Source organism: Alligator sinensis, unplaced genomic scaffold, assembly GCF_000455745.1.
Source record: "Alligator sinensis unplaced genomic scaffold, ASM45574v1 scaffold117_1, whole genome shotgun sequence".
NCBI lineage: Eukaryota > Metazoa > Chordata > Crocodylia > Alligatoridae > Alligator > Alligator sinensis.
This window is the reverse complement of record NW_005841855.1, coordinates 319,728-334,589: the sequence shown is the minus strand read 5'-3', so window position 1 is coordinate 334,589 and position 14,862 is coordinate 319,728. Positions and strand designations below refer to the sequence as shown.

Here is a 14,862-nt window from a genome sequence, read left to right as displayed (position 1 = left end):
TAAAATACTGGAAGTCACAGTGTAATAAGTGCCATTTCCAAAACAGAATAAGCTAATAGTCACTTGGGGTAGAAATATCAAAAGCTCCTGGAGTCTGGTAGGAAGTTTAAACTTTGTTACTCTGTTACAGAGATGTGGGGCAGAAAATTTTCCACAGAAAAATTTCCAAAACGGACTCTTCCAGTGCTTTATTTTTCATGGGGAAATCTTTCCATTTCTAAATTGTTTCACAAAATTCGTTAGTGACATTGAATGTGGATGCCAATACAGTATTAGGCAAGCTGGGCTGTTTCAAAGTTGTAATTAATGTTTCTCAGGTGATTATCCCTAGGAAGTGTAAACAGGAGGGTAAACATACTCGCATAATAATCCAAACCAAAAATAAAGTTACAAATTCACCTAATTGGCTGTGCAGGTCAAATCAAAACCAAAGCATGGCATATCATGCACAGTTCTTTGGGTGTCCTAAAATTAGTGTTTCGACAGTTTTCAGTGCCTTTGCATTTTTCTCTTAAACTTTTAAACAAACAATATAAGGGAAGTACATGCTATTGTGTATTGTCTTTAATGGAATACTTGTAAAAAATAATAATAATAACGTCTTTCCACTTTAAAGCTTGAATTTGTTTGAATATAACATTTAAACCACATTAAGTGTGCTGTATTTAATTTTTTCCTAATCAAATATTTCAGTTCAAGTACTTGTGGCTATTGGGACATAAAATTAACATGGGGGTACTTTTTTAGTTTTGTTTACTAAACACAAATTAACATGCTAAATCAGATCGTGCTCTACTTGGGGCATTGGAAAGCTTTCTGGAAAACCCACATCTCTGCTCTTTTAATAATCAGCTGCCTTTCGACTACCAGCCTTTAACTTACAAGTTGGGCAAACATCAGTTTTCTTTTTGCTATTAAATGGGGAGTTTCTCTAAATTTTAATCTAACACATGGAAGCTTTTGCAAAGTAAATGCAATTGAAGTGTCTATATTAGCTATGTCCATAAATTTTAAAAATACTCATTCTGAACAAATATGCCATGATGTTTGAGACCCACATACTCTAATACTGGAATGACCTCTATCTATAAACCACCAAAGTTAAAGTAACTTGACTTTTGTTGCAAACCTTTTGTTGCAAAAAGTAGGGGTGGGTGAATGTAGAGTTTTTTTGTTTGTGTTTTTTTTTTTTTTGGCTTTAATGTAATATTAGCATGCATATAATTCTTGCTTGCCACATATGCTTAAGTCTGTCATACAGTTTTTTAACTGCCCAGAGGCTATTTTAAGTATTTGCATATCATACTTAATGAGAAATGGTGAGGCTGAAAAGATTTCTGTTAACTAGCCTCCAAGAAATGAGTGCAAGGGTCAGGGGAGACCTGTAACAGGAAGCTGAAAGCTTTACACTGCGGATGAGGTGGGAAAGGAGAGAATGCAGCAGCCTACAGTTGGAAGGAAGGCAACAGGTGGAGGCATTTGCAGGGGTGGTGGGACTCTGGGAGGGATCCAATTGTCATTCTTCTCCCTAATAGGACAAAGGAGGAGGGGTTGTAAGGACATGTAGCTGCTTTCATGCTAGTCTTGGACTTCGGAGAAGATTTAGCTGCATTTGGTAACGTTAATATCAAAGATGTTGTGTGGGTTTTAAAAATTCAACAAGCATTTGGTGGTCTCTCTCTTCCCTCTACCTCACTATCTCCTTTCTTGTCAATTTTATGGCTGCTCTATAAACGGCATGCTGTGTTGATGGGGAAGGCATGTTGTATCAGAGGCACATCAGCCCCTTACACTCCTACATGCTCCCCCTCCCCCACACTTCTTGCCTCTTTCATTTCCTTTAATGTTATTTGCCTAAAGTAATCCTAAGGATTAAAATGCCTGGACTCGATTATTTGTAAAATTTTTGCAGCTGTAGCATTCACATCTGTTCAGCAATGCAATTCAAATGATACCACTTAACCCAGTTTAGAGCAGGCTCTATATAGATATAGATATTTATCCTGCCTGCAAGTAAAATGGGAAAGCATTATTTAAAATTTCATACCTGCTTGTAACTTGAGCTTGTCAGACAGCTGTGCTCTAAATACAGTTGCGGAATATAAAAAAAACACTTAGTCTTTTGGTTCCAGAGACTGTCTCAGCATTTTCAACTACTGGAGGGGTGGAAGGCGGGAGTGGGGGGGGGTGGGAAAAAAGCCATGTGGTGGGGACAGAATTAGCCTAATATTGCTCATTAGTCCGGAAGTATCACTGCTACTTCATTTTCTATTGTTTTAAATAACTGGTTCGGAGGCTAAGTAGAATTTATCCTCTAAATAGGTTTGAGCCATACATTCTTGGGAGAGATGAGATCTTATTCATACATATGTCTACTTATAGGTGAGGAATTTGAAACTGGAGCATGAGCAGGAGAAAAACAAGATCTTGTCAGAAGCACTAGAGACACTAGCCACCGAACACCATGAATTAGAACAGTCTCTAGTTAAAGGATCTCCACCGCTGAGCATCCTTAGTGAGGATCAGTTCTATGATGCTGTTTCAGGTAAGCAAAATATATCAGAACTTGAGCACACAGCAGATATGTGTGTGTGTGTGTGTGTGTGTGTGTGTGTGTATATGCTTCTAGTTGGGTTCCTGCCAGCCTTAAAATTTTTAGGGCCCAATTTGGAAAGAGACTGCATCACATGCTTTAACTTCAAGCCGTCTCATGCTTAAGGTTAAGCATGTGTACAAGAACCTTTCTGGATCTGGATCTGGACCTGTGCTCAGTTTGTCTGCCAGGAGTAAAGTTTGCAAAACTTTGGGTCCTGAAAAATCTAATCTGCCCTTTCCCCTCAACTTTTTTTCTTATAAAGTAAAATGTAGGATACTAATCAAGAAGTAAAGCTAAGAAAATGTTACAGCTGACATTTTTAGTTTTGCAAAACTGCTTTCTTTTGATAAACTAACTACTGCCTAGAGCCATAGGCAATGGGGTGAATGAGTGTTAGGAAGTGTCAGTTTCTCTTCTGTCCCTGTATGTCAATACAATGATTAATATTTAAATAAACATTTTTATTAAAAAATATGCAACTATGAAGTCAGGCAAAGGTTCTGTTGCATTGAGGAACACTTTTTTTTTTTCTTTTTGGATTGGGGTGCAGGGCAGTATAATTTCAATGAAGTGTGTTCCTAGGAAAAGACTGGATCAGAAAGGTGAAATGTCCAGATTATCTGAATGCAATTAGAGTTTGAGCGTTGTCCGGTTTCTCCAGGCAGTAAGTTCACTGGCTAGGATCCTGTTGCTGCAAGGCACTGACGCAGACCTCTGATAGTCAAGGGCATATTTGTGACAGTGGTAGCTTGTTATGTATGCAGTGGTGTAGATTTGATTTTTTTCGGTATTGCCACACCTTTATTCTTTGGATAAAGAACTTCAAACTGCCCTGGAGACCCTGTTCTAATAGAAAGGAGATTTTTTTTTTTTTTTTACTATAGAAGATCCATGTTGGCTGATCAAGGAATATCCTAAAGATTTAGAGGTAAGTCCTAATTTCCTGTCTGTGGCTTAAAGAAAAACTTGTCCCTGGCCTGTGGTGCTAGGAGAGGTGAACACTGGAAGACAATGCAGTTTTAAAATACTGAAGCATGGTTACTGTAGCCTCTGTGCTATCCAAACTTCATGCCATTGCGAAAGGGTTAGCTGTAGCAGGAGTTGAGGATTCCTAAGTGAAGTGACCCAAACTCTGAGTTCTAAATTTCTTTTCAGAAAACTGTACTTTAATCATACCGGTCCTGGAATCTTTAGACTCATGGGAACATGTCATTTCAAACAATTGCATGGTGCTATTTTTTCTCCGGAAGTGGCATTGTAGGGATCCGTATTCTCTAACTTCCATATCCAGTTTGTTTAAATAAAAATGAATAAATAAAACCAATGTCCGTTTAAACCTTGACTTTCAAAAATAGTTGTGCCCATGGCACCGGCAACTCTTTCTGGCTTATGAAGATTTTTTGCAATTGCAATGTAGTTATTTGTGAAGTGTGAGAGACAGGAAATCTAACTCATTGGTCTTCCGTATTGCAATTTTTATTTATTTATTTATTTTTATTTTTTTAAACAACCCTTTCACTAGCACCAGGAGACTCTTCACATCTAGTCATCCTTACTTTTTTACATGGCTACTTTTTCAGAAGAGAACCGCATTTAGGATTGAAGTTCCATTGCTACCACTGAGGTGGTGGCAGCACTTTTTTTAAAGAGGGAGGCAGCCAAGTCTCATTTCTGGTTTTATACCTCAAAAGGAAGAGAGAGGACAAGAGGTCGCAGGAAGAAGAAAGACTATTCTGTGGTTTGAATTCTAAGCCCCTCTTTCCCCCCCCATTGTCTTTGCAATTTCTACTTCTGGACTAACTTACAGAGATGAATTTTTACTTTTATATACAGAGGGATAGATAATGGATTCCAAAGGGGCTTGTAAATATCTGGACCAGGTGGGACAGTCAACATGCACAATCGCATGAGAGGGATGGGCACACTCAAACTCGAGAATGATCCTAAATGTATGATACCTGACTTGAACTGCAAGCCATGTGGAGAAGTGACTCTTTGTAGTATTCCGGACTTGTTGAGGTCATTTTTTTGTTCCATTGACTGCAGAGACATAGTTGAAAAAGCAAACAAGAACTTGATCACTGTTTGCAAATGTGACATCTGATTCAACTGACATGGAAGAGAAGAACTTGTTCCCTCTTTCTCAGATGATCATCAGTGTAGTGCACAACCAAACCAAGCTTGGCCTAAGCAATCAATAATAGACTAGGCAGAACAGAGTCTGTCATCAGATATAAAAACAGCAATAGTATTTAACAAGCCAACAGTAGTTTTTTTACATCCTCGTTAAGTAATAGAATAACCAAATATTTAGCCAGCAGAAGAGGAGTGATGGCCAAACCTGTTTTCCTGATCCTGGCTGGAGAACCTACTATGTGCCCTTATGCTGTTATTATGCTTGCCATGGCAGTAAGGTTGCACACCTAAAAATACTTTTTTTTTTTTTTTTTTTTTTTTTTTTTTTGGGGGGGTGGGGTAGGATCTTAAAATACAAAATCTTGGACCTCAGATTAGCACAACAAAAAGAAAGCAGGTGCAAGACATAGTTGTCTTGCCAGCATGGCTTAAGGGAAATTCCTTCTTGACTTAAATTCTAGTACCACTAGAAGCATCAGTTCACTCCACCCAACTTTCCCAGTTCTAGCTGTGGTCAGTTTCTACTTCAGAGAAGAAAATATTTTCCAGCCACTTCAAGCAACGAGTAGAAGCTCTGAAGCACAGCATTAGTTGATTTGACTATAGTAAGGTGCAACAAGTATTGTAAGTGTATTAAGTTCAAGAGGAAGGAAGAATTATTTGAACCCAGTTGTCAACCCAAAAGTGAAATTTGTCTTCCTCTGCTCTTGTCTCATTCCCTCCTTGGAATCAATGGCTTCTGTCCTCACACAATTGTAACACATTTAGGAGTTTAGTCAGCATATTTCCTTAATTCTTTCTAAGGAAGAAATGCTATGATTTGGTTACTTGGTTGTCCAAGTGTTAATTTGATCAATAGGTCCAATTGATGTGTCTAGGTCAAGGGTGGCTGAACTTTACCATGCATGCCACAAGCGGCACAAGTAGCTTCTGTATGTGGCATGCAGCAGATCAGGGAGGGGACAAGCAACACCATAGCAAATAAAGCAAGAAGCAGAAAGCAGAGCAGAAGATTGGGCAGGTGAAGGCACTTGAAGGGTGTGGGGCTAACTTCCTGGAGCATGCCTGCCAAAAAGGTGGGCCCCCACTGGCCTAAGCCAAATAGGACCTCTTGGGTACCTGTGTTCTGGGTACTGAATACATGTCTAACCTTGCTCAATCCAAGAGTGCTCAACTCCCAGCCCCGTAAGCTTAGCCTGTGGATCTGTAGAAGGGAGGGGGTGCCAATTAACATTGCCACTGTTCTCCCCAGCTGTCAAATTTCTAAGCCCTGAAGGGCTAGATTGGCCCCAGTCAGGTCAGCCCTTCAGAGAGATTCAGTTCCTGCTTGGCTGATCCAGCCTCATGGAAACAGTCCAGTGAGGGCCCAGTGAAACCACAGGGTCCTAGTTCAGGCTGCAACCCATCCAGGACCCAATGCAGCCATGCAGGATCAGGATCTTAATGTGCCCTTCCCACATGGTTGCTTTGGCCCTGGCTTGGTCAGCACCGTGCACCAAATTGAGCCCATGGTTGGGATCCAGCCTATGGATGGATTTAGGACCACTTATCTGGCCCCCAGGCCAAAACAATCAGACACCACTGTTTGTAATCCATTTTAGAGAGGTGACTGATCCAGAAAGGTGCATGCTTACTGAGCACATCAAAAATGGTTTTAAGTAAGGGTAGCTCTGAATGGTTGGGAAAAGGGTGGGGATGACAGTTAGTTGCCATTGGCTAGAAGGGAAAGACAGGAGGAACTCCAGTAGCCTCATTTATGAGAAGACCTCATGATTGCAGAAGGGTTGAAGTCTTGTGGCTTCTGTTTGTATATTGATATTTAGCCCTAGTGCTCTTTTTACTTTTTAAAAGTAATTGATTTAAATTCTTTCACTAAGCCTGCTCTTAACCTTCCCGCAATGTTAAACACTATGGTGCTGTGGATTCTGGTTCAACTCCAGGCTATATATGACCAAATTGCCTTAGACATGTGGCTGCTCACACACACTAATTTCAGGGTCTGGAGTGGTAGAACTAGTGAGTCCCATATCCTTAAGAACAGCTCAGCTCAAACAAGCATCCTACGTACTTCAGAGCTAGGAACAGTGACCAGACTCGGTTGATTTTTAGAAACGTGTAAGATCTAGCGGGTTTTCCTCTCATAGCAGACTGTTCAGACAGGGATAACAGGCCATATGGTAGCACCCATCCCTAATGATTTTTTGGGAGGACTGCATGCTGTACAAGTGCTTTTATAAATCCAGATTGTCTAATTGTAGCTATTGCAGCCCTCTACTGAAATCTTTGGCTGGTATCTGCTCAGAAGATTCTTGGAAAAGCCTCACAACCCATATTATGGAAGAAGACAACAGCTTAGGGGAAAGATTCCTTCCCAGTACTAGCTATTTGTTATAACCTAAACCATACTCTGTAACAAGAAACTTCTAGGTTTTCTAAGCACTACCACCTGATTGACCTCCCTTTCTTCCCCACTTCCCAACCTCTGAAGAACCCAGTAACATTCATAGGAGGGGATTCCTTCCTAGCATCACTGGTGGCCTTGCATCATGGGAGACCTACCATGCTGCAAAAGTTAGCCTTTACCCCAGCCCGGGAGATTGCAAATGCATGATGCCATAAACCTCTCGCTAATTACTGGGTCAGAATTTAATTCCTTCCATAAATGTGTCCAGGCAAATTTTTAAACCATTTCGGGTGTTTTAGCCCCACCAGCTTGGCAGAACATTCCAAAACTTCATGTACATATGAAAGAGTCCATGCAAGCAAGCTTGAGGATGTAGAAGCTTGCCCTTTTAAGTAGGAGTCCACAGATCTGACTCAACCAATAGAAAGATAAGGAACCACAATTTGGGCTTGGCTTGGTTTGGTTGGGGGTTTTTTGGGGGGGGGGGGCAGGGGGGGTGTTGATGCTGGTTTGTTTTTGTCTTTGGATGTGCTGTGATTTTTGCTTTGACTTTTAAATGAATGACTACAAAGTTACCCTTGTATGGAGACTATTTTTGTTTTTACTTTTGAAAGCTATGGCAGTTTTGTGAAAACTGTAGATGACCTCCCAGCTGATTTGTAAAAGTGATGTATTATTAAGTTTGTGGCTGATTGGGCTTCCAGACTACTTACAACTTTACAGGAAGCAGAGACCTTTGTAGAATTTGTAGCTGTTACTACAGAAGCCTTTCCTTGTTCATTATGTTTTCCACTTGAAAGTAGAGGTTATGGCTTCTGGTCTCGTTTGCTTTGTGTATTGCTTCAGAAACATGTTGAGGTCAGCTTTGAAGAAAAAATACCTTATTATTTTTTCCTTAGGTTTTCCTTTTAATGCTATTTTTAGTTTAAGCATTACTGGATATTATGACAATATACAGAAGTATACTGGGTGGGTGGGGCAGTAGATATTGGGCATGAGCTCAGATGTTGGAAGAAGGTCTTACCTAGAGAAACTGAGTTAGTTTAATGCAATGCTGATGATCCAGTATTAGGCCTAATGGATCGGGAGCTTGTTAAATGGGGGAAATATTGTAAATCTGAACTCTGGCAGTGGTTGTTTTAGACTTTGAGGACACCTATATGCATACTGGATGTCTGCTCTGATGCATGTTAATTAGCATGCATCGGAGCAACCTCAGTTAATCACACTAATTAGCATGCTTCAGCAGCCTCTGTTTCGTGTATTCAGCTTCAATTAAAGCACCTTTGCCACCATTTTGAAGTGTAGGAAGCTAAATACATGTAACCTAATATCCAACCTAAACTTCCCTTGCTGCGACTGAAGACCATTGCTCATTGTTTTGTCATCGGCTACCACTGAGAACAGTCTTGCTCCATCCTCTTTGGAACCCCCATTCATGTAGTTGAAGGCTGCTATTAAATCCCCACCTTGGTTTTCTCTTCTGCAGACTAAATAAGCCCAGTTTCCTCAGCCTCTCCCCAACTTGTCCACATCCTTTTTCTAGTGTGGGAGAGGGCAAAACTCAACAAAGTACTCCAGATGTAGCCTTACCAGTGCAGAGTAGAGGAGAATAATTACTTTCCTTAATCTGCTGGCAACACTTCTCCTAATATAGCCCAGTATGCTGTTAGCCTTCTTGGTAATAAGGACACACTGTTGACTCATCCAGCTTATTGTCCACTGTAACCCCCAGGTCCTTTTCTGTAGAGCTGCTGCTTAGCTACTTGTTCCCAAGCATGTACCTGCATGAAATTGTTCCATCCAAAGTGCAGGATTTTGCACTTGCCCTTGTTGAACTTCATGAGAGACCTTTTTGGCCTAATCTTCCAATCTGTCTCAGTTGCTCTGAATCGTAGCCTTACCCTCCAGCATATCTACTACTACCTGCAGCTTGGTGTCAGCTGTGAACTTGCTGAGGGAATGTTCCATCCCATCTTCCAGATTGTTAACGAAGATACTGAATAAAACTGGCCTCAGTACCGATCCCTGGGACACTCCACTTGATGCCAGCTGCCAACTAGACCTTGAGCCATTGATTACTACCCATTGAGCCTGGTGCTCCAGCCAGCTTTCTATCTACCTTACAGTTCACTCATCCAACCTGTACTAACTTAGCTTGCTTGCATGCAAGACTGCTGTGGGAGACCGGTATCAAAAGCCATACTTAAGTCAAAGTATATTGCAGCCACTGGTCTCCTCAGAGCCAGTCATCTCATCCTAGAAAGCAATTAGCTTGGTCAGGCATGATTTGCCCTTGGTGAATCTATGCTGACTTCCTGATCACTTTCTTCTCCAAGTACTTAGAAATGGATTCCGAGGACCTGTTCATGATTTTTCTGGGGACTGAAGTGAGCTTGACTGGTCTGTAGTTCCCTGGATCCTCCTTCTTCCCTTTCTTAAAGATGAGCATTTTATGTGCCCTTTTCCAGTTGTCTGGGCCCTTTTCTGATCACCATAAGTTTAAAAGATAATGGTCAGCAGCTCTGCAAAAGTGGGTTTTTCCTCACCCCACTGCCATGTCGGTCTCATCAAAACTGCTTTGTGTCGTCATTATGATGTCATTTGAAGTGCCTGAAGATATGTAAATAAAACAGGATGATTCTTTGGATCATCAGTTTGCTAGTTATGACGTGCATCTGACTCTTAACACGCCCATATGCTTGGCACCAGCTGGCAGCTTCTTTCAGCCTCTAGCAGTAGGCTTAATTTCAATGCCACATTCACTGAGATCATGGGTAGATGCCTCTTAATGAAAGCTGAAATCCTGTTGTTTGTTTTGTTTTGTTTTTCATTCCTAGCGCTTTCAAACTGGAGAAGGATGCAGCTCTGCAGCAAAGCCTATTGGACAAAAATGTTTTTCTCTTGATCTTTCCAGTGTGTTTGGGGGAGGGGGTTGGTAAAGAGAATCTTTTTGATCAGACCAATGAAGAGTGGCCTTTCAGAGAAGAAACAGTAAAGGAACCCTGGAGTGGATCTCTTGGGCAGCCTGTGGATGGATTATTCCCCAGACATATTTATGATCACTGGCTTAAACTAATATGGTTGTGCACAGTGATAATGGGGTTGGCCTAGATTTCTTGTTATGCAACCAAGCCCAGGTTTCAGCACTGCACAGGCAGTCGCTGCCTGAAAGGGCTTATCTGCTGAAGTTTGCTCTGCTGTTGTTTTTTCTCATCATGTTCCTGAACCAAAAATAATTGGTTTAGCTTAGTAGCTGCTAGACAGAAGGATGGATAACTAGGGCTATTCTTCACTTGGCTCCAAAAGCTTAAGGGAGGGTTGTTTTTCCATGGAGCAATCCACCAGCCTAATCTGATGGTAGATCAGTTACTTCTAGCAGCTAGGAAACATCCTCCTCCTGCTGTTCTGCTGTGTTCCCCTTATGGAAAGGTCTATTATAGGAATCTTGGAACAGTAAACTAACAGTAACTGTTCATAGTCTCTCCCTGAGTCCCATTTGGTTCTTTTCTACATCTCTTACATCACATCTTCTGTCCCTTTGGAATTCCTTATCTAGTGATTAATTCCTTTCCAGCATCTTTAATTATTGCGATTTCTTTGAAGTTTCTTAACTGAGTTGGAAATGGGTGGGTTGGTACAGTTTTAACTGACTTGGATAGAACTTTGCCTACTTGACTCCTGGTAGTTGGTGTTAATGCTTTAACAAGAGGTACTAGATAGAATGAGAAGAGAAAATATGAAATATAATCTTAAAGGGTTAACTTTCTGTTCCCATCCCTCAAAGCTGTTTAGCCACTTAGCAACTAAAACCAGATTTTGGTTTGATTTTGGACACCACATAGACACTCTTATTAAACGTTGTACTCTGGAAACCTGGCTACCATTATCATTTAGCAGTCATATCACATAGCAATATAACCTTCCGGGAAAGTCTAATATAATCCAGTGTATCGAATGCTCCCCTTGTATATTTATTAATTTTTATTCTATATGGCTTGCATGGAATTGAAGAGTGTTTTAAATGGTAGTTAGCAAACAATAAATTAAAACAAGTGAATCTAGATGAATTCAAAGTTAAATGAATAGGTGCTCAGTTTAAAATAAAAGTTTGAAACTAATGTTTTTAAGCGGTTTCTGACTGAGAAATTGACTCAAGTTAATAGTAGTTTAATTGAGAATTAATATGGATATTTTGATTATATTCAGTAGAATTGTGAATCTTCTACATCTCCTATCTCCATCTGTTTCTGGGTAAGGAGTCGGCAGTTTGTGGAGGTGCTAGTTAGTTACGAGACGGATACTGTCATCAGAACAAAGCAGTCTACTTAGGTTTCAGTTTTGTGTTAGGAGGAGGTTTCTGTTAGTCAGTGAAGTCTAGCATTTGAAGTTAGATTCATTAACATGCACCTGCTCTTTTGCAGATTCAGAATCTGAAAAATCATTAAGTGGATTTGAAACGGGACCAGCATACTCGTTAGAGGACAGCATGGATTCAAACAATACAATAACTTCCAGTGTGTCCAAAGAAAAAGTTGGTGGAGAGTGTCTCTCTAATGGCATCAAAAAACACAGGTAGGATGTTGCCTCTGCTTTTTGAACTTACGTTGTAACTTGATTGTCATGTGAAGCAGAAATCCTTTCTCTTATAAAAGATAACTGTAGACATTTTGAATTTTCTCTCAGGATGATGATGATATTTGAAAAGCAGTTAGCTGTTCTGCACCTCTAGTGAAGAACCCTTTCTGAAGCTAACGAACCATTATAAATCATTATCAATTGACGAGACAAAATTTTATATGGACATTTTAAAATGGACATAGTTTTAACTCCTTTAAGTGTCTTGCTGAAATTGTGGGTCTTATTTCTTCATGTATTTTTAATGATTTATACCTTCTGTTGTCTCTAGTTTCCAGTCATTTGTTCTCTGCTGGTATTAAGAATGACTTTCAATATTGGTATCTTGGCATCAAAAACTTATTTTAAAACTGCTTTGTTCAAACTTAAAACTCATGTATGTTGCATAGGTTTATCTTATGCTGTCAAATGATCCATTTTTTTTTGTTCATGCCTTTGCCTGCGAAGGAGGACAATAAGTCTAGAGTTAATGAGATGTAATAGACACTGCTATTCTCAAGTTTCAGTACAGGGGCAATTCAACATGCATATGTTACAGTTCAATCCCGACTTTAGCATACTTGGGGGGGGGGGGGGGGAAAAAACCCAGCACAATCTAACTGGCCCTTGAGAAAAGCAAAATCACTCTACAAATAGACTAGATAACCTTTATCTATACCACTTTAAGGCAGAAATTAAAAATAAACATGCTTCAGTGAAAATGTAAGATATACCTTAAGTACTTGATACCTAAATCAATAATTAAATGTGTGGTAATGTAGAAGACTTTGTTGTCAGGCTCAACCTCCTGAGCATCTGTTCCTCCATGCTAAATCAAGATTAGAAGAAATGAGGACAAGAGTGGAGTGAGGTAGTTATGGGCTGGAGGGTAAGAGAAAGTTGCTGACTAAAAGCATCCCTCTTGGTATCTCTTACTGATGTACTAAAAAAAAAAAGCAGCATTATTGCTGACCTCAGACAATATATCTAGTTAGCTGGAAAACCCAGAGAATGAGAAGTGCTTATTTAAAATGGATATTTAGGAATGAATGCATAACTTGCATGTTTTGCCTGGAAATTCTGGACCATGAAAGGGAGTTAATCTCCTGTAAAAGTGAATAATGTAAGTGTCATATGTAAATACAGTAGAAAAACTTAATTAAAGGCTGGCTGTGTAGTTCTTGGGCTGTTACGCTAAAGACAGTCTTCTCTAAGTACAGGAAACGAACAATAACTTGGCCAGTTTCCATGAGCCTTGTTGTACAACTGTAGTGCCACAGTTTTAAACAAGAGGTGACTGGAGCCTCTAAGCTCCATATTTGCTCACGTACTCTGTCTACATATGAATGCCTCTCATTAGACTCTTTGGGCAAGATTTCATTTCCATTCCTAATCTGTATATCTTGCACTGTGTTGTCTTCAATATTTAATGATCTCTCTAAACAGCCATGAACGAGAATAGATGCCTATGTTTAACTTCTAAAATTTAGCTGCTGATTATTGCTTGGCAAAAGGTGGATGTTGAAGACTTAAGCATATGTATGTAGATGGCTAGGACCTCTTCTGTGTTTTACTGTAATGTTAAACTTTTACCTGGCATCTTAGTGACGCATTGGGATTTGGTATCCACAAATATATTGATGCAAACTGTTGTTTTCCCCAGAGTTGCGCCAATTTAAATTTTACTTCCAAGAGAGCTCCTCAGAGGATGAAGCTGTTCAATGTTTCTAGTTCTCTCGCCATGTTCTTTTTGGTTAATACTAATGTTTTGGTTTAGTTTATGTTAATAGTTGATCAAAATTTAAACTGCAGCTATATTTCCAAATTATGTAGATTACCTTGTAGGTGCACTTCCGAGAAACGGGCCTTATTTGCAGACTGCTTGGATGCTGTAGCTGATGAAATATCCTGTAGAGCACAAGATATATCCTTAAAGTGCCATTTACAGTTTTGCAATTAGTAAACTAATATAAGATTCAAAAGCTTTGAGGAAATGCACAAAACGTTAGTTGTTTTTTTCTTTAAATTTTGATTATTTTTTTTTATTTATTTATTTTTTTATTTACAATTTTTTGCTGGTTTAGCACTTCTGTCTTTTTTAGCCATTAAGACAAGTGTCTCAGTGGCCTATAAATCTCTTGACATTAGAATATCATTTGCTTTCCTCCTTTTACTTTTTTCTCTTGAGCTGATTATTTCTACATAGGTCTTCTGAAGAATGTTACATATCCAGCTAATTAATATCCTCTTTACCAGAATATTCAAGGATTTTCTTTGTTCTAGGTTTTGAAACAATAGAAATCTGATGGGCCCAGAAAATGGAAGGTCATTTAGTCTGTTAATACAAAGAATGTTTGGGTTTTTTTTTATAAGTGCTTAATTACCAGATGTAATCAGGCTATCTACTATTAAACTGTCGGTGAACACTTAGGTTAATGAAACTTGCGTTGTCATTGAGGTATACTATAAAAGTGGAAATACCAAGGATAATACTAACTGATTTTTTTTATTTGGTGCTCACTAACCACTTGATTAATCTCCTTTTCATATCCAGGTGAAAGCTAGTGATACTGAAGTAATTATGGGGAACATAACATGATATGGTGCTTGTTTGATCTGGAAGCAGACTTCATACATAAAGCCTTTATTTTAGTAGGGATTTTTTTTAAATACTAAATTGTGAACAGCATATGGCACAAAATAAGCAGTCTAGAAATATTCAAACTATCTAATGCTTCAGCTAATGGAATACTGTCCAAGTGAAACTGAGCCAGTTTCTCTTTTAAAAAACAAAAAACCCAAAACAAAACAGTTTTCTCTTTCCTTCCTCCTGAGCTTCCCTGCCAGTTTTTAGCTTAAACTTCCTTTCCCATCATTAAAGGGTTTTCCCCCTCTTGCTGCTTTGTGGAGGATCTACCCAAAGGGAAATCAGGCTACAGGGAAAGAATCTTACAAGTGTCAATGCATAAAGCAAGCAAACCTAAGATATTTTTCAATTACAATAGTTGCAAGATAACCACTACGTTTAATGTATTAGAAACTCCTTTTTCAGATGCAAGTGACTTTTTTGAGCAATCCTATGAATCCATGCCACTGCTTCTCTTTGTAG

The 14,862-nt window shown here is 39.4% G+C and overlaps 1 protein-coding gene across 8 annotated transcripts in view; it reads left to right on the top strand.

Annotated features, from left to right (window-relative positions):
* OSBPL1A (oxysterol binding protein like 1A) overlaps positions 1 to 14,862 on the top strand; it is a 107,153-nt gene that overhangs the window by 71,169 nt on the left and 21,122 nt on the right. For all 8 annotated transcript variants that reach the window (XM_025213895.1, XM_025213892.1, XM_025213903.1 and 5 more), the window contains 2 exons: positions 2,383 to 2,545; positions 11,561 to 11,711. In XM_025213895.1, coding sequence (XP_025069680.1) covers positions 2,383 to 2,545; positions 11,561 to 11,711 — 314 coding nt within the window. The remainder of the gene's footprint in view (positions 1 to 2,382; positions 2,546 to 11,560; positions 11,712 to 14,862) is intronic.